This window comes from Stigmatopora nigra, chromosome 2 (assembly GCF_051989575.1).
Source record: "Stigmatopora nigra isolate UIUO_SnigA chromosome 2, RoL_Snig_1.1, whole genome shotgun sequence".
In the NCBI taxonomy this organism is placed as follows: Eukaryota; Metazoa; Chordata; class Actinopteri; order Syngnathiformes; family Syngnathidae; genus Stigmatopora; species Stigmatopora nigra.
Genome location: NC_135509.1, coordinates 15,324,858 through 15,345,000, shown reverse-complemented (window position 1 = coordinate 15,345,000; position 20,143 = coordinate 15,324,858). Strand labels below are relative to the sequence as shown.

The window sequence follows — 20,143 nt, the reverse complement described above, 5'->3', positions numbered from 1 at the left end:
AGCCATAATCCATAAAGAAGAGCACAACTGTAACTTGGATTTTTAATTTTTAAGGACAAAAGAAATCCCATTTACATTTTTTGGACCATAAGGCACACTTAAAAATCCTTCATTTTTTCCACAATTGACCTTGCTTGACACCTTATAATTTAATACGCCTCATACAACGTGAAAAAACAGGCACCAAATTGAAGTATAATCCAAAAAATATCAAGTCAAAACAACCTAGATTTCTCACTATATTGAGGAAAATGTGAAAATCTCAAATTTATCTTAACACAGCAAACTTATTACATTATAACCAAAACATTTGTATTAAGATGTGATTATTTCATTTATTTTCAGTTCAACTCACAGTCTGAGATCTTCGTGTGGCTTTTGAATCAACATTAAAAGCTTGGTAACTATGCTGCTCTTCTATAATATACGTATAATAAAAATCACACCAAATTTTCAAAGGGAATTCACTTATATATTTAAGTGAAACTCTCCTAATGATCTAAACCACAAGGATTTTTTCCCCCAAATGCTGAAATCAAGTCAAAATCAATGTATGCACATTTAGTAATTATTTTTTCCTGGTGCACTTCTGTACTTTTTGTACCGTGCCTTTTCCCCTCTTTTTACTTAAACTATGTGGTCAAGTTGATTAATTCCATGACCATAATGACAACTAACAGATTTCACGTATTTATTGGCAGCGACGATTAAAACGCAACATGGCGGCAGTAGCAATTTTGCTTCTAATGTAAATAATATTTCACTTCAAGGGACCAAATTGTATTTATACTTCTTTAGCACATTTTTATATTTAGTGCATTCCTGAAAATATGTTTTTGCTAATCATTCAAAACAACACAAACATAGCTCCTATTTCTAATAAACCAATTTTTGATGTTATTATGCTCTGCTGCTTCCATTTGCAATTAAAGATAAGAAAAAAATGGGTTGTTATTTGGTTGGTTTGTACAAAAACAAATGCCCAATTACAGTTATGTTGTATAAATGAAATCTTGAGACGCTGAAAACAGTTACTTAGTTACTGTATATTTATTTGTTGATATCCTGTTCTTCTTAACTACTACTTTTAAATATTTGTATCTCTAAACTTAAGCCCTTAATTTGAGAATGTTCATTAAGTGACACGCTGAGTTCAGCAGCCGGCCGTCGCCATCCTATAATCACTTGCTCGCTCGCAGCCGAGATGCTAACAACTAATCCGCAGAGAAGTAGGTCAAGTGTCCAGACGACGTCTTGACCGCCAGCTTGGTATCATCTTATTTACATATCTGACTTCTCTTAATGGTACTCCCAATTATCCCCCTCATTGGCCTAGTTTGCATGAATGAACACGTTACTTATTGAAACTATCTCAAAATGTTTCAAGTAGTCTAATATTTGCAACATGTATTTGCTCAAAACTATGAATCCACAAGTGAATCAGATAAAATGAGATTCTGTGAATTTTTACCATGTATTAAATTCATAGAAAAGATTAAATATCCTGTGAAAAATACAATTTAAAAAACTGGAAATATCAGATTTGAAAATGGAAATGTGTTTTTTGAGTGAAATTTAGTTAAAAATGCACTATAAACTTTAAATAATTCTAAAAAGTTTAGACATCAACTGAAATATTCAAAAAAATTATATAAGTAATATTACTGTTAAATAAAACATTGGCTATACCAACATTTTTTTAACATTTATTTTGTAGTTTCATACTCTTGATTTTTGCAGCAAAAATCATTCAATAAAGCACTTTGTGAATACGTTGACATTCTGCCAATACAAATTCCAGATTTCACTATGTAAATCCTGTTTGTGGTTAACAGAGGTGATTAAAGTTACTAATTAAAAAGCACACTTAGCGTCGCTAACGGCACTACTTCAATAAGCTCAGACAAAGAAAACATTTGAATTTAAATGAAAAATATTCTAATGAGCTTCTCCCTTGAATCTTTAAGGTATCATTGACCTCTGAACTCGTGTGTTGTGACAGCAAAGCCTAACCTCAAACTTGTGGAGTTTGTGGGTCACTACACTAATCCGTAAATCCAGCCCATAAAAAACAAAAAAAAGAGCAGCAGCAAAAAAATAAACTAGCTGTCTGCCGTATTTTAATAACAAACCTGAAGGCTTGTTGTGCACACAAGAAGAAATCAGAAAAGGTGGGTGTCAAAAGCGTCACTAACCAGCCAGTGTAAAAATAAATAAAGAACTAAAGGAAAAAAAAAGCTCTATTGCTCACACTACATTCTTGAAAGCTACAAGTTAATTTTTTTTCTTGACCTATAAATGCAGCATAGAAATATATATTTTTTTTACATATTGTTACATTAAAAGGTAACATGAAGGTTGATTTTTTTTTTTATCTCTTAAAGATGATTTTTTAGTAATCTCTATCAGTAGCTTGACATTCATAATAACATTCATGATGATGATAACAATAGAATACGGCAACATTTTCCTCAAATGATTTGTAGGTTTATCTAAAAAGGACAGATTGCCTGAAGGGAAATTGTGGAAATCTAAGCTTTGGATTTCACCAACTCAGCTACTACAAACCACATGTTGGATTTCTTATCAATTTCCAGTTTAGCTCCCTGAGACAATGCTCCTAAAAACATCCCCCTTCATTTTCATTTGAAATGGTGAAAGTGGTGGCAAATTACGTTTTTTCCTCTCCACCAGCAAATTGATTGACTTGTTTTTATATCCCTGAGATATTTTAGTGTGTTGTTATGATATGTCCACTGAATTTCATGTTGAGCTACAAAACTAGTGGAAGAGCCTGATTTAGTTTTTGTTTTCATACTGGCTGCTTTATACCAAAATGGATGACTGCCAGGTAAAATGTTTGAGATTTTTTGAAGTGTCCTGCTGTTAAAGAAATATCCAAGCAATTTCATGTTGATGGGTAAAAAAGGTTTTCCTTCCCTCAAATGTATCATTAGTCTGACCTTAAATGGATACTTTACCCAAAATGGCTCATCAATTTCCTGCTTTTAGCCCTTAAGACCTTTTTGGGTATTTATTATCCATTTAATTTCATGTCAATTCTATGCCTAAGACCTAAGGACTTTGTTTAAGATGACCCCTTTATGGACCAATTGTTGATTGTTGAGAAGCAGATTAATAGCAATGAAATGTTGAGGGCTGCAGAATTACCTGATGCTAGACCACTAACAAGATGTGTTAAACTGATGACATCGTCATGAGGATTCAACCAGGGTGCTGGTGGAGGTGATATTCAGGCCTTCATCCTTGAGACGCTTTAATGCGGGCACGTAGATCTCCTTACTCATGGGTAGCAAGACCCCCTTGGTATTTATCTCTCCTAAAAACAGGCAAAAAGAAATTTAAAAAAGAGTAGACACTGAATTTAAACTATTGGAAAATTCTAATAAAATGATGGCTTTTTATCAGGTAATTTCTTTCAAGGATTATTCTACATTTTAATTTTATTCCAGTTTTTGTTCAAGTTTTTAGTTTCAAGTACCGTATTTTCTGCACTATAAGGCGCATTGGAATACAATGCGCACATCCAATTAAAAGGTCTATTTTAAAATTTGTTCTGAATATAAAAACACATCGCATTGTAAATCATAGTAATAGTGTTGGTCGGTTGTGGTTTGCATTCATTAGATGACAGTATGTGCTGTGATTAACTAATATTAATCCATCTATAATGTGCACTGTCGTTTTTTATTTTCGCCTTCCCATTGTGGAAAATACAGTATATTGCTGGTGATTACTGATCACAAAGGGAAAGAAATCCGGCTTCCTGTTCATTGTTAACAGGAACAGATTCCTGCACCCCTGGGACCCTCGTGAGGATTGGGAGTACAGAAGATATATGAATGACACTTGATGAGGTAATGAAGTAAATGTGTAAATTATCTCTCAGAATGCAAATGTGGAATATATGCATCTAAAATATCTGCATTCATTTTGGAATAATGAAAACTGCAGAATTGATAAGTGTACATTTGAAAATTGAAAAAGGGAAACTTTATATTTAAACCAACTGACCATCAAGGAGCATGCGTGCAGCAATGGCGGCAGGGTATCCGACAGTCTTAGCCATAGCAGAGAATCGTCCATCCTCGCCGTACACCACCAAACTGACACATTTGTTTTCCAGCTCGCCTGTGGGGTGACGGAGGCCGAAGTCGCTACGCAGCACGATCATGTCGCGCTCTCCGCTACCTGAAAATGCACACACAAACACTCTTTGTCATTGTCTAGTACCACATATTGTTTAAACTAACACATTAGAATTCTACTCAAATTTCAAAGATGTTTAATGAAGTCTACCAGATAAAATTTCAATTAAAACACAGCTGATCGTATACTAAACCACAGCTGCAGCAGTTAGATTAAAAAGGAGAGGTTTTATGTGTATGTATGACTGTGTTCTTACCGAAAGAGAGTTTGGCTTCCAAATGTCTGCTGAGTGCAGTGAGAATGCTGTCGGCGTGAGGGATCATATCGTCACTTAGCATTCCAAACCTAAAAACAAGGCATATACGGGAATATTCAGTTTTTCTTTCAGATTTCCGATTCTTTGGCTGTCACTTTTTGATATTTTTATAAAATATTAATCAATTCTAATTTTGTATAAATCTCCAAAATAGCGACACCTATTTAGAGTGATTCCGTGAATGCATATCACACGAGAAATTACGGCAAACATTCAGAAATCCATAATGTGAACTAAAAACGACCATCAAAATTGGTAAAAAAATGCCCCCTTTAAAAAATATTAAACTAAGGTAAAATATACAATTTGATGTGTCATTGATATATTCAATATAATTTGTGTGTTAACCATCTGAGGGAATCCATGCTGGAGTCATCCTGTTCGAGGCGTTCATACACGGAGGCCTCGAACGCATTGCTGGAGGTCGAAGCGGGCAAACCCATCACATGACACAGAAGTGCTTTCTGAAGACACATCACACAGTATGACACAATTAGGTAGTACATCAGTTGCTAACTGATGTTGCAGCTCCACTTACCCAAGAGACAGGCGACGACGCGTTTTGGAGCAGAGGACAAGGCTTGCTGTTGATCAGACCCAGTTTTACAAAACCACGCATGGCTCTGGAGAAACCCTGCACCATAAAACAAATATAACTCATTCTTTCAGGTGAATATAGCAACGTGACAACTAACAAAAAAATTAATTAATTAATAATTAGTAATAGAACCAAATAAATTAATGAATTTTCTGCAACCTCGTCGTTCCGGGGCAACATGTCAGGCACCTTTGATGGATATGCTAATGGCCTGCTCAATTGGGGTTAACTAGCATAGGATGGAATACAATAAAATCTCAATTAAAACCAAACTAGAACTTAAATAAAATAAGCTTATTAAGTAAAATATCACCACTTCATGAATTGACAATTGCGGATTCACCAAATATATAAGACCATTTTATAGTGTAGGAACAATAACACAACCATAAAATTGTTTAAAAAAATTGCAAGCCGCATATTTCAAAAGATACTACGCGCCAATGTCTACCTTTGGCAGGCAAATACTACAAAAATGGGAAGGTCATAATTGTAGTGTATTTTTTTGGATAAAAAGGGGTTGTGTCTACCTTCGGGAGTTAGAAAGTCCAAATAATATTAAATGGACACCATAAAAAAACGGTCCCTACATCATGGTTATTTATTTACCTATAGTGACGGGTCTTGGAACCTATTAATTGCGACAAACGAGGTATTACTGTACTTGAAGTATGGTAGTAGAAGTGAAGTAGGACTAAAATAAAATTGAACTAAACTGATCTTGGAATAGAATCCAACTAGCGTGTAATCACTGTGTGTTCTTGGCGTGAAAGTACCTTGTATCGAAGCGTTCCTCTGAGCAAAGTGTGCGTGTCTTCTATGTTGTAGAGTTTTGCGTACTTGGTGCTGTCACGGTTGGGATAACCTTCAAAGTTGAAGCCAGGAAAGAAATCCATGGGTTTGACGGCGTCCATAAGACCACCCCCTCCTGGAATACTAACAATCTGAGAGACAACATGGCTGGGTTGAGAATCCATCACTCCATATCTACAATATAGTGCTATAGACTAATCTGACATTAGTGCAGTTGGAACCAAGCAGTTTTCAAATAAAATAAGTAAATGCAAATCTTTGTTAAGTGCATAAGATGAAACACTTTACAATTGCATTCACTAGAACCCATTTTATTAGTTTTAGTCCAGGAATGTGCAGGGAAGGTAACCATCTGATTCAATTAATCATTTGTGACCATCAAGTAAACAGCAAATAGCCCATTTGGTCAAAATATGTTTTTTCCTAGAGAATAGGAATAGAATAGAAAGTCCCAAAATAGCTATATAGCTTTGAGGGAGAGGAAATGAATGAATGATTCTGAACTGCGTTGGCATTTCTTTATATATCATGTACGTATGTTTGTTTGTGTTTCAACCTGGTTGTCGCAAAGAAAGACGGCAGGGCTGATGGAGGCAAGGAGAACACCAGAAGGACTCCAGCTGAACTTGTAGCGCAGAGGATTGTCTGAACACTCGGGAGCAGGAAGTCCGCCACAGTATGAAACGTAGGATTCCACCTGTGTTTCGTACACGTAAAATACATGAACCCAAAGATAAACAGTTGTAGTATGTGTGTTTGTGTACTCACAGCGCATCCATCGGCTTTTGCCTGGTCAATACATTCTAGGGCTAGCATGTGATCAATACCGGGGTCCAACCCCATCTCGTTCACGAGAGTCACGCCGGCTTCCACCGCCCTGATGAAAAAAACAGTGTTGGATGATGGACTGTGGTACTGTGGGAATTGTGTAGTGTTGTTTCCCGTGTTTTTTTTTTAAATAGATAGATCAATGAAAAAACCTTGGTGTTGTGTAGTGTTTGTGTATGAGTTGTTGTGTGGGCATTCATGTGCTGTGTATAGTGGGAGAGTCGTGCAGTTTGTAGTGCAGCTTGCAAAGTGTGTGTGTTATAGTGTAGTTTACGTGCAATTTGTGTACTGACTATTCACCAAAAATCTATCAAAATATATACACAAATCTTGACATTTTTGAATGATTTAAGGTTTAAAAATGTCTTAGATGTGTATGAAAAACCAAGTTTTTACCAAAAGAGATGATCTAAGACAGGGGTCGGGAACCTTTTTGAAAAACAGCCATAAACAATTCCTATTTTCAAATGTTATTCCTTACGAGCCATACTCACAATTTAAAAGTCAAAATACATGAAATTTTGCAGTCATTTTATCACTTTTAAAGTACAAAAAGTCTCTGAATTCCTTTGACAACATTGTTAAGCTGTTGCTAACCAATGAATATCAATGAGTTCAATGTGTATCAATGAAATCAATGACACAGTCCCGACATAACGTTCCTATTGGTGCGTTCGGGACTCCATATTTTAGCTAAGTTTACATATTTTAGCTAAGAGCCATATGCACCAATCATAACAGCCACATGTAGCTCCCGAGCCATAGGTTCCCTACCCCTGATCTAAGAGATGACAAAGTGATATGATATGATAGAATCTTAACTTAACTAATACATGTAATAATTCAGATGTATACATTGTATAACCATTGTATTTACATGGATTTCTGTAACCAAGTTGCTGACAAAAAACATGATAAAATGTTAAGATTTGTTGGAGTATGTGCATGTGTTGGGGTACCTCTGTGTGTTGTGTGCTTGGGAGTGCGCTTGTGTGTGTCTTTGCTTTTAAAATGCACGTGTTACACTGTTTGTTAGTGTCCTTGTGTTGCTTTATGTTCACCTTTGTGTTGTAGTTTGTGAAGTGTAATATTTGTGTGTTAATGTGTTTTAATATGATCGTATCCATTTTGTGCAGTATGTTATGCTATAGTGTGTCAATGTGCATCACCTGTCATGCAGGTCCTTCATGGCTGGACTGAGGTAGCTGGCAGTGACCATGTTAACCTTCTTTTCAATGCAGTGTTTGGCCACCTGGGGGTGAAGGCCGTAGGGAAGCAAGCTGCCGAGAAAAAACGGGATTGATTCAGAAAGCTACAGTAGTAGTTTGATCTTATGTAGCCACGTTACGCAATGACAGTCAAAGAATCTCTGCACTAGATAAGCAAAATATTGACTACATTAGTTAGCTACATGATGTAAATGTGAAATTTATTGCTGTGACTAATATTCGTGATAATTGGTTAATCTGCCAATCATTTTTCTACGATTTGGAGAGGAACTTGAAGAGGCGGAGTCACCTAATGACAAGGTCATGGTCTTGGATGAGGGAGACGAGGTGTGCATCTTGGCTGCTGATGTCCAGCATGACGGGGATTGTGTTTGGGTATTTTGCTGACAGATCCTGTGCCTGCTTCATGCTCACAGATGCTAGAAAATTACACAATTCAAAATAATCCATAAAAATGAATACATTGCCACCGCACACAAGCCCCAACTGACACGCCCACAACACCATGGGCAGAGCGTTCCGAGAGTTAAAATTTAAATGCTGAATACTTAAATTGGATCCATTTAAATGTATGTAACTGAGAATTGAGATTTTGCATGAAGGCAAAGAAGAAAATGGACCAAATAAAATGGCTTAAAAATATATGTGCAAACCAGATTGAATGGCAACACATTTTTATAAAAATTAACACAATTTTTCCTCTTTAAATATTTGAAAATGTAAAAATGCCTGCGCAATACTCACCCACAGTTAGCTGCGTCTTGTCACAGCGGGTCAAGTACTCAACCACTGGGCCGGAAACATATCCGGTACCGAGCACCAGAACTCGCTTCACACCGCTTTTCTGCATGATCTGAGATTTCTCCCTGGTGCAAGTGAAATGAAACGAAGCAATGCTGAGTAGAATATCAATGTGAATTACATTAACTATGGCACAAATTGGCTGACTCTCATTTCTAAATTACATATTAAGTCATTCGTATTTCAGATTAAACTACAACTAAATTTAATTTTACAGAGGATACGGGACCAGGCTTCAGAGCAAATACTACTCAAAAATAATAATAAATTGTCGTTTAAGTGGTATACCACCATGTTCTTTTTCTGGTACACAACTCAGATTGCTTGCCACTCTAAATCTCTTAATGTTCAAAGGCTTTGAACTCCACCACAAAGAGCAAACATTCTCAAACTGGCAATGACATGGTATAGAAATTTCCCTCTTGTTTTGTCTTATCTCAAACTTCAAATCAGTACACAATTCGGAATGGGTGGTTTACACTTACCGCAAAACATGAACCGCGTTATAGCAAGGGACCACTACACACTACTTATTTGACTATTTTAATACATCATTCATTTGCTACAACTATTACAAAACAACACTTTGATATTAAGCATCTAGTTTTCCACCAAAAAATCATAACAAATACCATGCTAAATTTGTATATTAATTTCAGATCAGTTGCTGACTAAAAGTAATAATCACGTGACCTTTATATTATCAATTAATTATAAATAAACAGCCTACTCGACTTGTCTAAGTAACACACAAGAGTAGATGGTTAATAATAGTACATGGTTTATAATAATAATCCTATACTGTATGGTCTAGACTGCAAAAAGTGAACCCCCCCCCCCATTCTTGGACCAAACAAAGCAGGCGCTCGTGCCTTTCGATGATTACTATTCATAACAATGGGAGCAGCATATGAGAGGGGAGATGTCCAACCCGCTGACCTTTGGTGTTATTATCCCACCACCAGAAGCCCCTGATAGGAGTCATTAACCCCCCACCCACTCCCCCAATTTCCTCAGCACTAATAAGATGCAACAAGCAGCAGCAGGTCTGACCGCATGCCCGGCTGCACTCTTCTTATCTTAATTAAATTTCAAGAAAGGAGAAATTAGTCAGTTTTTTTTTCCTCTCACAAATTTGAAAGAATTAAGATTAAAGATTAACACTAAGATTAACATTTTCTGGCTTGTCTGGAGAAGAAGAAAAAAGTACTGTCTCAATTAGGACGTCTTAAAATGGACTGGCCTAAATATGAGCAAGAAGATAGAAATAATTATCACCATCTTCAAATGAGAAAGTATTTTGTTTACTTACACACACACACACACACACACACACACACACGAGACATTTCACTAATTAGGACAAACTGAAAAAAACATGATTGTTATGAATTTGTGTGCCTGTTTAAAGAATAATAAATTACTCCATTACAGATAATTCTGTTAGACTAGAAAATGTTCTTAAAAGCAAAAGGCACTAAGAAAATTCAGATAATTTAAGGGTATAAAAGTTTAGTTTACAGTTTTTTCCAGACTATTATTGTATGAAATTCATTGTTCTTCTGCTTATTGATTGTAAATGTAATTGCAAACTTACCGTTGCTCTCGAAGTTTCTCTATGTACTCAAATTTTGGCGTCAAGGCTCCGTTGGAGGTGATCACCGCCTGAATTTAACAAGAAAAAAAATGAAAGACACAATGGAATTACAGCTGCCGCTTTGGAAATCTCTTAGCGACAAGCACTATAAATATGGACAGTTATTGATTGACAGCTCACACCGATTACAAACAAGTAGTAAGCAATGAGGAAAAATAAACATTTTGAAGCAATGATCTTCATCAATGGAATTGCACTTGGCAATAAATGTGCATCAGAGTAGATTACTCCAATCAATATAAGAGCAAATTTGTAGAAACTACAAAAACCTGAGCAAAATTAAAACAAGTGTGCTACAGACGTTAAATTACTAATCAGCGCTAACACAGAAATAAAAAATAAAATCAGGCTCCGAGGATCGAAAAAAAGTTTTAAGACAGATGGTTAATGAAAAATGGAAATGAAGAATTCAAAGTTAAATGTTGACAAGAACACGAACAGCTTGAGTGGGGGTTTGTTTAACAGGCTACCTTTAAGCTTTAAAATAAACGAACCTGGAATGGATCATTTCAAGAAAACCACTTAGAGATCTGTTGCCTTTTAACCACAAAACAATAAAAATAAAGAAAAGTTAAGTGGTTTTCAACAGTTCTTGAATAAAAAGGTTAACTAAATTTAAACTACTTAGTTAAAAACAACAACTAGTCGCAAAGCACAAGCATTCACGCTCACACTCAGAATTAAAATCACCCCTTTTCATCAAATGGTCTTTTAACAAAATGTAATCTTTGACTTACGTCTCGGACTTGTGGACTGAAGTCTTCTTGATCAAGAGGTCGAGTGGCGTCTGAAGGCAGCTGAAGGAAAACACATATTTATAGCTTCTCAACTCAAATAACAAAACCTGTTCTGTTCTACATGTGCTCAACAAGCCCAGGGCATAGAATCATAACCTCAGAGTCACATGAAGAACAAACTTGAGCAAACTTTAAAAGAGAAGACAGTAGATGTGCAAACCAGAATGCATAATTAGTATGATGTAAAGACAATTTTAAATTTGGATGCTTTTCAAAAGCACAATTAATGAAACTTTTTTTCCTCGACAGATAGTGCAGAAAATGCACAAGTATAAATGTACATGGTTGATTGGTGGTTCTTTAAGAAACCACCATTGGCCAGACATTCTCCATGTACAAGATACATCACAACTTGGTCTGGCCTATTGTGGTTTGGGCTGGATTGAAAAATTGCTGCTAGAAGCAAGGGTAAACAATGACAAAAGCGACAGCATTCCCTAAAATACATACATAATTTAAATCCCTGTTGTACCACTAAACATTAGAATACATCTTCACTTTGTATGCACTCATGGATAACCTGCACATATTTTTAGTTTGTCACCCTATTCCCAAGGTAAAGAGATGTTCTTACCATTTCCCAGATGTATGGAAAGAGGCGATCACCAAAGTACTCGGTGGCTTCGATGGGCAACTGAGCAGGAAGGTTGTCGATGGAGCACATTAGGATGCCGTGGCCCTCCACACTGACAAACGCAAATGCAACAACTTTTTCTTGTTCAAGTAGTAGGCAGCAAAGTAATTAAAAGAAAATCTAATGATACTAAAATAAATAAATAAATGTATTAAGACTGATGTAAAGATTGTTGCCTCACATTCCAAGTTCATTTCATTCAGTTACTACACTAATAACTCAAAACTCTAATTTAATTTATCATCTCTTCCTATTGAAAAAAAACTGAATTTTCATTTATACATTCAGGCTTCCTCCAAATGAAATATTATGTAATATTTGTAATGAGAGGTTTTGCGATAAAGATTGACAATATAAAATATGAATATCAACATAAAAATTAATGATTTTCACAAGTTTTTGTTTGTTTGTTTCACTGCTAAAATGATGTGGTGCTATGTTTACCTGTCATGGTCGATATGTTGTTCAGCATCATACATGCAGAATGGTTTGTCGATGGTGGTGCACTCGTTCATGAACTGGATGGAACCACCTGTATCTGCCGAGATGTCGCAGATAGCCAACAGCCTGTCACCAAAAAAGTAACGTTCTTGACAACATTGGAGGAAAATGTACTATGGCTTAACTATGAGCTATGTACTAGGGCTAACTGACTAATTGGTCAACCTGTTTAGTGGACCATTTTTCAATTGGCTTAATTTGGCCATTTTTTTTGATGATTCAACACATCACATCGTCAAAAAAATGTCATGAGTTTCAAACTAAATTTTAAAACTTGCTGAGGAAAGAAAACCTGCAGATTTCACTGTTTGCTCCTGACAAAACTTACTGCCGTATTTTCGGGACTATAAGTCGCACTTTTTTCATAGCTTTGTTTTTTTTTCCTCTATGACCACCCAAAGCTGTTTTTTTAGACTTTAGTTATCCAAAATAAACTGTAAATCTTATATTAGCAGGTGCCTATTCAGCCTGTTGTTTTCCATTTAACTATTTTTACTTTAAAGTATGTCTGTAAAGTAGTTTGCTATTGGTTTCTGATCAAATACATAATGCGACTTTTACTCCAGTGTCACTTATACTTTTTTTTTTTTTGCTTTAGTCCATTATTTGGCTGGTGCGACTTATACACAGGTGCGACTTATAATCCGAAAAAAATATGGTAGTTAATGATTTACGATAACTTTTTCAACCCCAAAAGAAAATATGAAAAATACATATTCTTGAATTTAAAATAATATTATTTTCAAAAACTGGATTTATTTTTGCCAAAATTCTTAGTGAAGGAAATGAAAATGTTATTAGAATTAATTTAAAACATTTAATTCAAGTAAAAAACCTATCAACTCAGAGCAAATTTTCCCTGTATTTTATCAAACCAAGAAATCAAAAGAAATCACATGTATGATGTTGTGTTTGTTACTTGTGAGGCAGTTGTGGCATTCCCTCGCTAGTGACCCTGGTGCTCTTGGAAGGTCTGAGCAGCCGTTGGGCGTCCAGGCGACGCAGGAGTCTCGGGGTCTGAGGGTCCCAGTAGATACCGTTGATCAGGCAGTTGGTGTACGGTGCCACCTAAGGAAACAAGCATTCTAAAAGTTTTTGGATGTGACTAGAAAGTGCTCACAGTTGTAAACGTATGAATAAGGTACATGGTTTCATTATATCAAACATATAGTTAACGGATATGGATTGCCTACAATTGAATTGAATGCCTTTATTGTCACTATACATACAAGTATAATGAGATTTAAAGAATCGCCATGACGTGCACACATAATTAAATCAATAAATAAGTATTAAATAAATAAGTAGTCAACATAAATAAAGAGTCAACATAAGTAGTCACATAAATAAGTAGTTGGGTACAAAAAGTAACTAAAGTGGTTTGCAGCATATGGAATTTTAGTGCAAATACAAGATAAGAAATTTGTCTAGATTAGGTACTCCTAGGTGCAGAACCAGAGTTGAGTATGGTCAAACAACCATACACACCCACTTAGAACTTGTTGTTTTTAGAGAACCTATCTCATTCAAATATTTTATTTATTTCTAGCATTTTATCCTATGCTGAAACCAGGTGTGAACACTTATGAAACAACACCAGTTCTTTAAATCTGTGTGTGCCTGTATTTGTGCATAGATGTGTACTGACGCTGGTTCTGAAGTGGGATGTGTAAAGTTCCGGGTGGTTCTCGTACTCCATGGGGTCGTAAATACCATCACTCTTCCTCATCAGGTGATGGTGGCGACTGAGCACGGTGGCATACACTTTGGTCATATCTGACGACAACAATATTTAGCTGTTAGACATTTAAAACATGTTGGTTATCTTGGATAAAAATGCCAGTTAGGCACAGGTTGTTACAACACATTTGTCACCATATGTAAAAACAAACAGTATACTAAATGTGCATCACTGAGTCGACAGGCTTCCCAATCATCGAAGCCATACCTTACAATCCAACAACATTGCTCAGTACAAACTAGCTTCAAGCCTAAATCAAGAATTTGTGCTGTTGTTTTTCTTATGTCAACATGGGAAAGTCAATAGTTGCTACCCAATTTGTATATATAGGATTTGCTATAGGCATATTTGCAATAGACCAATGTGTTTTCACACTTAAATATGCAAGTCGGTACCTTCAGGGAACAGGCGTAAATACACATTACATTAACTGAAAAATTAAATGAGCCAATGAAGTTGGGAAGTTGTGTTGAACAAAACCAGAATACAACAATTAACAAATTATGTTCAATCTGTATTGAATTAATTACACTACAAAGACAATTTATGTAATACTTAATTAAATAAACTTTTTATCATATATTTTTAGCAAGTAATCATTTAATTAGAACTGCATGGCTGCTAAACGGTCCTTTTGTTTTAATGACAATGAATAGACATTTGGCAAAGGATGGCATTAATTGATAAAGAGTTGTAGCTGAAATTCTTTCAATTTATTGCTGGATGTACAGATTGATCTGTTCAAAGGTTGGTGTATTTTAAGCTTTTCTCACTGAAGTAGGAGGACGCGAAAATAATAATATTTTTTACTCTAACGATGGTTGGGGGCCACTGTTCTAAGCTACATTATTCCTACAAGACCTTGGTCATGTCTCATAACAAAAATTAGATAAATGGGGGGATAAGCCCCGTGCTTAACAGCAAACTGCTAACTTATAAAAACAAAAGTTATTTCATACCTCCAGTTTCACACACATCCTTCAGCTCATGAGGTTCCACATATTCCACGGGGAGCTCATTGATTATGTCCTGCGCTCCCTGGAAAAAGTGACAGTGACAATGTGATGGCATCCTGGGATCAAGAACATGAATACTTTTCCGGGATATACCTTGGAGACGTTTCCGGTTCCAGTGAAGCAGAAGGTAACAGGACCAATGGACTTTGGCATGAGGCCCATTGAGATCTCGTAGCCGCAATCCCGCACAGCTTGGATGGCCTGCGATACATTGCGGTAGTTGTGCGCCATGCCGATGTGCTGTACAGGCATAGAGCTAGTGATTACCTCTGAGCTGTTACCATCACAGTGGGTGTTGGGAATTGGAGATGGCATTTATAGTATCAGGTTATCATAAAAAAAACATTCTTATTTATATTTTAGATGAGTGATCAAAATGTTTTTTTGCTCGAGAGCTGTTAGTTATTTGGATTTAGTGGTTAACATCACCATATGTGCATTTAACATCATGTGGTCATTCAAAAAGTGATACCATGCTGGGAATAGACATTTACCATAAAGGGAGTATGGTGCCCAAGTGCCAGGAAGCGAAGACCCAAACCATGTAAAATGTTGATCATGCCTGAAAACAACAACAAAAACATTCTCAAAATATTTTCATATAAACACCAAGTATCACTTAGGAATCATTTGAATGAGTCACCCTTAAAAGCATTAAATTACTCTGATGCCCTTCTCAATTCCGCTTATAGCAAAGGGGTTATATTTATTTATTTATTTATTTTACCTGCGACACCAGCCCACTGCCCAAACGCCACGATACGATATCCATTAGCATCAACCATTTTCTCGTAGTCAATCAAACGAACCTCCTAAAAAACACAAACAAGAATTATAAACAAGTCATTATAAACATGTGTGGGCGGGGGGTGTATTTGTTGTAGAGGTTGAGGGGTTGAAATGCTACCATTTGCATCACTGACTAATCTTTTGACTTTAGGGCTTAAGTTTACTTTCAAATGTTTGAATTTAAGCATTAAAAATGTATTTGTTTTGAAAGTTGTCACAGGATGGAACAGAAAAGCCACAATGATGTGAACACCGAGTATCCTTTGGGGAAACCACCTTCTCTCTCATCACACTAAAGATAAAGGTCAGCAACCTTTATAATTTTATTGCAAAATCCAATTAATGTGCTTGCATGTTCCAAGAAGTGAAATTCAAGGCTTTTATGACCACTTAGAACAGAATTTAATTCCAGTTCTGAACAAATTTGACAGAAAACCTTTCAGTTAAAAAATCGGTAACCCGTGAAAACCTTGTCGGAACATTTTGCAGACAATTTCCCATATTGAAGTGTAATTAACAACTTAAAGTGAACATCCAGTGGTCACTTGTTACAAGTTGTGTAAGGTTTGATGAATATCTGATGCCAAAATATTGTTTGTCGAGTGTTGTATTTTCCAAAATGCTGAGGACAGTTAGTACCGAGCACTAACTTGAAAAAAAGTCATCTTTGGAAACTGGAGCCAAATTGATTGCAACGCTAGTAAGTAAATATGGCCGCTTGGCAATAACATATCATGCAAACTCAAGGTTACTGAGCACAGGGTACAATGAACGGTAAACATTTAAAAGTCCAAACCCGACCCAAAAAATATTTTTCCTATAAAAAAAATAGATGCCCATAGAAGTCGCACTCAGTCCTGCCAAAAGGCGACATGACATAACTTCCTGACCTCACCTTCTTAAGCAGGTCATCCAGCAGTCCCATATTGGCCTCCTGTGCCTTAATTGTGTGTGAAAAGAAGGCGTAGGTCTTCTTCGGGATTACTTTCTCCTCGGGTGGCCTTTTCACGCCAATGATGAGCGATGCCTCGGAGATATCCTCCTGGATGACAGCACCCTCCTTGGCGTAGTACTGAGGGCCAAAAGACAAGGCAGGAACATACGTTAGCCTAGCTGACAATGAGCCAAGGAAGGGATGTTCATATTGTAAAGATAATCAATCTGCAGCAATGTTGTAGTACAGAAATTGAAGAACACAAGTCTGTCATGGGCTGAAATGCTTCAAATTTGGACAATTTCAATTAAAAAAACATTTGAGAATTCAAACCAAGTCCCCCACGATCATTGAGAAAGTGAGTGGTTCGGAAAATGAATGAATTCTTTTTATTCACCAATTCATTCATATTCCGTACCTATGACGGGGTGGGGCATGATGTTATTATGCAGCGTATTGCACAATTTGTTTTGATTGCATTCATAAACGAGATCCCACATCCCAAAAACATACATGGCAGGTGGGTTGAACACTAATTTGCCCCCTAGCTATGGGTGCGAGCATGAATGGTGGTCAATCTCCTTGTGACCTATGATTGATTCGCAAACAATCCAGGGTGCCTCACGCTGCTTGCTGCCCATAGTTGGCTGGGGTAGGCTCTAGCACCCCCCCACAAATCTTGTGAGGATAAACGGTCGGGAAAATACCATATTTTCTCGCATATAAGCCGTATTTGTAACTAAAACAATGACTGAATCGAGGGTAGGGCTTATATGTGCACAAGACTTACACCGTTGCCATATATTCTTTTCACCAGCAGATGTTGAAAAAATACCATTTACTATTTTGTGGTTATTTTCTGTTTTGCAGTACAAAAACAACCATTACTAGATGAATTACTAAATTCCTTATGATATTGATTGACCCTAATAATGTGCTTTTGATTCATAGTGTCTTAAAAAACCCACTTGCGATGATTTTTCTTAAGATTTTCCCTTCAAAGTAACACATTTGGACTCCCTAGTGAAATCATGAATATGGAGGTGAAAATTGTGAACCAGAGGATGGCTTTTACACAATAAAATAGTACAATTTTACAATTTTAAGGCGATTTGCCTCATTGCTAACCTTTTCATGGATGGCCCTACGATTGGACGGTTGCACTAGGACTTTAATGCCATCCTGTGTCAGCTCGCGGACATGGCGGGGTGCAAGGGGGGCACGCCTCTCCCAAGGGTTGACGTCCTCACGCCGGATGGCCATGACGGCACGGTGGTGCTCAGAACGTCGCTGACCAAAAAGACAGCTTGGACGCCTACGCCTCTGGTGACTCAGGAGGCGGTACATTGCTAGGAAAAGACAGAAAAGTATTTTTTTTAGGTGACGGTGTTTGACAGAGGTAGAGTGTAAATAAGTATACAAACAGATGAAAGCAGTTTTATGGCTACCTAGGGCTAGGTAATTTTCATTAACATGTTATTGTTGAAACTTGATTTGAATAATTATACATGAGTTTTTCCTGTCTTGGTGCTACCATTTCAAATCAAATCAAATCAAAAGCCTTATTTGTCTTCATACACAGCTGCATATAACCAAATTAGTGGTGCTACTTCACAAAGTGCGTTTTCCCAGTAAAAAAAAAATATATATATGATGTAATATAAAGATATAAAATGTCACATCCTGGATGGAGAGGGAAATTTTTAAATATTGCAAAAACTAAGATATTGCACATTGTTATTGAAAACTGTACTGCGCTTAAAAATATATAAAGATATATAATAATAATATTTCAAGGAAAAAAAAGTTCCGATTTTTATTTGGTAGATTATCAATTTTAATGAACCTTTATGACTCGTTCACATCTACAAATATGAATATCTAAATTCAATAAATTGTTTTGAATTGATGGATATTTTTTTAGAAGCTCAAAATGAAGGGTGAGTCAGTAAATTCATAACAAAAATTAATCTCACTTATTTGACTATTAGTGGAATTAGTTTTTTAGGCGTTTTTCTGGTCATTTAAAATTATATTTATTGGCACTGTTTTACTTAAACATTGTCATTTATAATATACATTGTAATGCAAAATTCACTGAAATGTTTAGATCACAGGGTGGGCAAACTGGTGCTCGAGGGCCGCTGTGGGTGCATGTTTTTGTCCACCACAGCCAAGACGATTTGTGCAGAAAACGAAGCACCAGACTGCAATCCACTGATTGCACTTGTAGGACACAAGATTGGCGAAAAGGTGTCCTCTTTATGTGTTGGAATGAAAACCCAGCCACACCCACTGTGGCCCTATGTGGAATAGTTTGCCCACCCCTTGTGTATATCCAAATAATTTCACTCAACTTTTTGAAACGAAGATACTTCTTGACTACTTGCTGATCAATGAATTGAATTGAATGCTTTTATTACCATTATATAATTATAATGAGCTTTAAATGGAAATGGTAATGGAAAGTTTTGTTAGTTTGATACAAGAATGCCTTTCATTATTTGTTATTCTTTGTAATTAATGATCCTCGTGCACAATATGCGAGGACAGTGATCATGTTAGTGATTTCTTAGCACAAATCAAAACAAAAACTTAATTTCTACAAGTGGTGACTATTTTAGATGGGTCACCTTCCCAACGCTCCCAGGAAACCATGTCCTGCCAATAGATAACTGTTCCTAATAGTACTTCTAGGAGTCGTCGATGGCAATATAGTTACTGTTAAATTAGACGATCAACAACTAGAATGACATCATACTGTGTTACAATTTGTTGCATATACTGATTTACATGACCAATAATAAATCACAGATTATTACAATTAAAAGAAGCTGAAAAGTGAGAGGAGCAACGTGTTGGAGTTTTCTACTTACCTTTTCTCGGTAGCGTGGACGGTTTTGATTCTAAAACTCCCTTCTAAGCTAACTTAGTCAACTAATATGGTCACAAGCTCGTGAGTCGGCCACCGGACCGGGATGAGGACCAGATCCCGTTAGTCAGATTTTGCGATCTTCTGAGGAAAAGACACTAATGTCTTAGGAATTTAGTCAAGTGTCACTCAGAGGTTAGATCACGACAAGGAGAAGGAGGCGAGTCACTCATGAGAACCCGGAATCTTCCTTTTCCGCTTTAAAATTTCAAAATAATACAATATTTACGTCCTTCGTGTATCTTGATCTTCAAATCTGTGCTAATCCTCGCTTATTTCTTTCTGCTTATCAGCTCATGTGAATATCATATAAACACATCCGTACATAAATGTGTGTTTTTAGTTTATGTTGTTTGAGAAGGTTTGGTTAAAAATTGTTTTGAAGCC

The 20,143-nt window shown here is 36.4% G+C and overlaps 2 protein-coding genes across 4 annotated transcripts in view; one reads left to right on the top strand and one right to left on the bottom strand.

Moving 5' to 3' along the window:
* The window catches only part of LOC144213367 (receptor-type tyrosine-protein phosphatase zeta-like), a 48,915-nt gene extending 48,015 nt beyond the window's left edge, over positions 1-900 (top strand). For 2 of the 3 annotated variants that reach the window (XM_077741813.1, XM_077741798.1), the window contains one exon: positions 1-900. This exon is cut by the window's left edge and continues 472 nt beyond it. Coding sequence is in view for 1 of the 3 variants with exons in the window: in XM_077741804.1 (XP_077597930.1) it covers positions 346-362 (17 nt within the window). In the remaining 2 variants the exon portion in view is untranslated. The other variant, XM_077741804.1, reaches the window with a different exon arrangement.
* A 1,198-nt stretch (positions 901-2,098) lies between these two features.
* On the bottom strand, positions 2,099-20,076 carry LOC144213385 (alpha-aminoadipic semialdehyde synthase, mitochondrial-like). Its single transcript, XM_077741826.1, has 24 exons — positions 19,701-20,076; positions 17,953-18,173; positions 16,786-16,962; positions 15,829-15,913; positions 15,596-15,663; positions 15,195-15,341; positions 15,045-15,123; positions 13,993-14,120; positions 13,264-13,412; positions 12,288-12,410; positions 11,784-11,895; positions 11,150-11,209; positions 10,353-10,420; positions 8,699-8,820; positions 8,244-8,373; positions 7,895-8,005; positions 6,666-6,774; positions 6,454-6,594; positions 5,861-6,028; positions 5,025-5,120; positions 4,835-4,950; positions 4,427-4,515; positions 4,036-4,212; positions 2,099-3,340 (listed from the first exon to the last, which is right to left on the bottom strand). Exons 2-24 carry the CDS (start codon positions 18,169-18,171, stop codon positions 3,216-3,218), a joined length of 2,799 nt encoding a protein of 932 aa, XP_077597952.1. The 5' UTR covers positions 18,172-18,173; positions 19,701-20,076; the 3' UTR covers positions 2,099-3,215.
* Between the last annotated feature and the right edge of the window lie 67 nt (positions 20,077-20,143).